At 34.4% G+C, this 3,939-nt stretch overlaps 1 protein-coding gene across 1 annotated transcript; it reads right to left on the bottom strand.

The window, feature by feature from the left end:
* Positions 1-832: 832 nt before the first annotated feature.
* On the bottom strand, positions 833-3,618 carry Tsp_12930 (solute carrier family 2, facilitated glucose transporter member 7). The gene is made up of 12 exons (XM_003368577.1): positions 3,526-3,618; positions 3,043-3,195; positions 2,875-2,976; positions 2,658-2,815; positions 2,473-2,597; positions 2,058-2,165; positions 1,901-1,989; positions 1,744-1,842; positions 1,417-1,632; positions 1,256-1,334; positions 1,059-1,186; positions 833-982 (listed from the first exon to the last, which is right to left on the bottom strand). Exons 1-12 carry the CDS (start codon positions 3,616-3,618, stop codon positions 833-835), a joined length of 1,500 nt encoding a protein of 499 aa, XP_003368625.1.
* Between the last annotated feature and the right edge of the window lie 321 nt (positions 3,619-3,939).

Raw genomic sequence — 3,939 nt, forward strand, 5'->3', positions numbered from 1 at the left:
GACTTGTCAATGATTGCAAGAAATTGAATACTTCAAAAAATAAATCATAAAGTACGTAAGCTGGAAAAAAAGTAAAACTTGGGGCGCAAATGTCATTGCAGCAACGTAAAGCATTGAATTGTAAACACGACCACGAACACAATCAACCACGTGCATAAACAGCTACAATTTAATTTCTCTCCTCTAAAAGAATATTTTCTAAAAAAGATACACAATTTCTGAAAATTATAAAATGAACATCATCATATATATATATATCACAGTTTTTAAATAATGAATAAATATGGAGATACAGATCGATATGGATATAGAAATAAGCTACTAATCGATATGGAAATAAAATACGACTGTAAATAATATGTAAACAGCTAATAAACATTAAATGTTTTTAGAAAAAACAATAAAATCATATACATACATACATATGACAGTCTGAAGTGAAAATAATAATAATAATAGTTTGTGGGAAAAATTAATGATTCACAAGCAGAAAGAAACGCTGCACAGTATTCATCACAATATCGACGGATAAATAGTTCGATGTCAATCAAAATCTCTGAAATCGAATATGCAGAAAAAGGTAAAAAAAAAGAACACTTTTTGCATGGCAGCAAATGAAAATGAAAAATGAAAAAATTACACAAGCAGCAATGCTAAGCAACCTGAATTAATAATGTTATTGTTATCCACTTTGGTTGAAGAATATATTGAAAACAAGAGGAGAGTACTGTATATGTAAAAATAATTATTTCAGTTTTACAAAGATTATGCGTTTATGTAAATATTGGATGAAAACACACGTCCATTTTTGTCGCACAAAGTAATGACGTTTTTACTGTGTTACGCCGACAGCACGGCGAAGCTCAGCGACGATATCGTCCACTGGACGATTCTTCGTTTCTGGTACGTATTTGAATGTGAACAGCCAAAAGATTGTCAAAAAGCCTGTGAACACCAAAAACGAATATTCTCCAATCGCACGCTAAAATTATTCAATAAGTAAAATTTAAGAAGACTAAACGGGATAATAAGTAAGCAAGCATCAACAACAAACATACCACCATCGGTGGGAAAATCCAGCCGATAATAAACGCCGATCCCCAATTAACTGGTACCGCAACAGATGTTGCGTGTCCACGAGCATTTTGCAAAAACAATTCACTGACGAAAAACCATGGGATGGAACCTTAAAAACACATGTACAATATAGAAGAATTCGTCAAATAAATGCAAAACAACTGATTAATCACTTTACCTGGACCAGTGGCGAAGGAAATGACGAATATCAGTACAAATGCGATGCACAAATAAGAAGACCAATTGTAACCTTGTTTCTGAAAACAGAATCAAGCAAAATGCAAAAAGGACATCAATTTTATGAAAAAAGGAAAAGAATATTAAAATTAAAAAAAATACCAGTAATATCATCGAGACGGTCAGTGTAACACAAGATATCCACATTCCTCCAAGACCCAACAGATGCAAAGTACGTCGTCCGGCTTTGTCAATAATAGCAGTGGAAACTAATGTCATGATGACATTAATTGCTCCCACACCCATCGTTGCATATCTGGCCGAATCTGGAGTCAAATCAGCACCATCAATAAAGATGCGTGTCGAATAGAACATGACCTGCGCAAAAGAGAAGAATTGTACGAAAGAAATAAATGTGCGAAATTTTAAATTAAATTTCAACTCAGTTCAATCAGATATATGCAAATCAAAAAAAAAAGAAATACTTACCGCATTTATTCCAGAAAATTGTTGCGAAAGCATCATCATAACAGCAATGAACAATGCCCAACGCAAAACTTTATCCTTGAACATATCACTGAAACGGACCTGGAACAACAACAATCAAGCACAATATTAAAAGGGCAAAAGCAAAAGATGCTTTTACTTTTGGAGCAGCAGAATTTTGTTTAGCTTCTTCTTCCAAAGCGAATATCTCAGCATCGACATTATCCTTTTCGCGGAGCAATTTAAGAGCTAAAACAATAGATGAATCAGGTTTAAGGAGTGGATTTAACAAAAAAAAACAACAGAAAACAAATAACCTTTTTCAGCATCTTCTCGACGTTTCTTCAATATTAACAAATATTTCGGACTTTCGGGGCAGTGTGGTAATGTGATCAGTTGAAATATTGCCGGTACAATTGTCAGAACTGATCATCATTGTAAAAAAAATAATATATTAATCAAAGCAGAGAAGAAGAACAGTAAAATTGAAAAAAAATTTACACAGCAAAATATGCCACGTATTATCTCTTCCCAAAATTTCAGAAATGCCCAACACTTGGGATACGAGAATGGATATTGTGACGACAAGCTGATTGACGCTGCCCAACATGCCACGCAAGTTGACCGGTGAAATTTCAGTCAAATACATTGGACACAAAGCGCTGGATAATCCTAAAATCAGCAGTGCTTTGGTTGTTATTAAAAAAAGAAAAAGAAAAAAGAAATTATTACCAGCATTAATTCCAACAATCATACGACCAAACAACAGCAGCAAGTAGTGGTTGGCGTATTTTGCGGTCAGAAACAATACTGCGGCCAGAATAGCAAAAACATTGTTCATTAACATTCCATTTCGTCTGAACAAGAAGTTATTGATGAAAAAATTTCATTTGAAAACAAGCAAGAATGAAATATACCGTCCAAGTCGATCCGATACAATACCAGATAACATTCCTCCAAGCAAGCCTCCGAGAGGAAACATGCTGACAATCATGGCCCACATGGAATCAATTTGCGAAGAAGTCCAACTGGCGCCGGTATTGGATACAGTTTCATTCATCCATTTTTTGATAATCTGAAACAATGGTCGAAATTACAAAACAACCCAAGCGAACAGCAGAATGAATATAAAACCAATTCCGGTGAATTCATCACGCCGATATTGTATCCGAAAACGAAAGAGCTGCCAAGGGCGGAAGCGCATACTGCGAACAACAATCTACACGTCAGTTTTCCCTGAAAAATTATATTTAATAATAATTGTATATAAAATTTGCTTATCAAATCATGCATGTCACCTACCTGCAAAGCGGAATCGTCGATTGCCGGCACCGCCTTTTCGGCTACTTTGCTAGTACTGCCATCCGTGGTCAGTGGAATTTGTTCGTTCGGTTCATTTGATTCTTCGTTTCTCATATTTTTTTTCAACTTTCTCGCAACAAAGCTAATCGAACGCTAAAAAAAAGAAAAAAAAATTTTTTCAAAAGCAAAACAACAACAACAACACAACAAGTAAAAGCACGTCATCCGCCCTATTTTCACCTTTCTAATAAAATATATTGGGACAAAATAAGTAACACAAATAATAAAAATAGCAAATAAAATAACGATGATGATAATAATAAAGCATGCACGTGCTATGATATATATATTTTAAGAAAAAAAAACAAAAAAAAAAGAAAGAAGAAGCAATCCTCAACAGGTTGAGGAGGTCAACGGCTCGGTTCGACCTCGTCACAAACGATGACAGAGAAAACTGACTTCATTCCAAGGCCATCAAGAAACAAGAATGCCTGGAATAGTAAATATATTATCATCATCACATATTGTCATCAACGACGTTGAGCTTGTTGGAAAATGTGGCCACAAGTGCGTCATTTGATGAATATTTTTTAAAAAAATGTAAAGCTTATAAGCAAAAAAAATAACAACAAATAAATAAATGAATAAATAAGAGAGGATGAATTTTTAGTTTAAGAAAATATCAACGCCAACTGTTCGAAAGCATCAATTGAAAAGAAAGAAAAGTTCATTTTGCCAAGCTTTAATGAAAGAAACTGCTCTGCCTGCAGCAGCTTCAGTTTTGAAGTAAGCAGAGCAAAAAGCAGCAGCTGCAGCTAACAACAACAACAACAACAACAACAACAGCAACAGCAGCAACAACAACAGCAGCGATAATGATAATAATAATTTATAGAA

Source organism: Trichinella spiralis, assembly GCF_000181795.1.
Source record: "Trichinella spiralis strain ISS 195 chromosome Unknown Scfld2234, whole genome shotgun sequence".
NCBI lineage: Eukaryota > Metazoa > Nematoda > Enoplea > Trichinellida > Trichinellidae > Trichinella > Trichinella spiralis.

Coding starts and splice junctions, on each gene's coding strand:
- Tsp_12930 (XM_003368577.1), bottom strand. CDS start 3,618: ATGACGCACTTGTGGCCACATTTTCCAACAAGCTCAACGTCGTTGATG. Junction 2,816..2,874: donor TGATGAATTCACCGGAATTG/GTTTTATATTCA, acceptor CCATTGTTTCAG/ATTATCAAAAAATGGATGAA. Junction 1,633..1,743: donor AATTTTCTGGAATAAATGCG/GTAAGTATTTCT, acceptor TCTTTTGCGCAG/GTCATGTTCTATTCGACACG.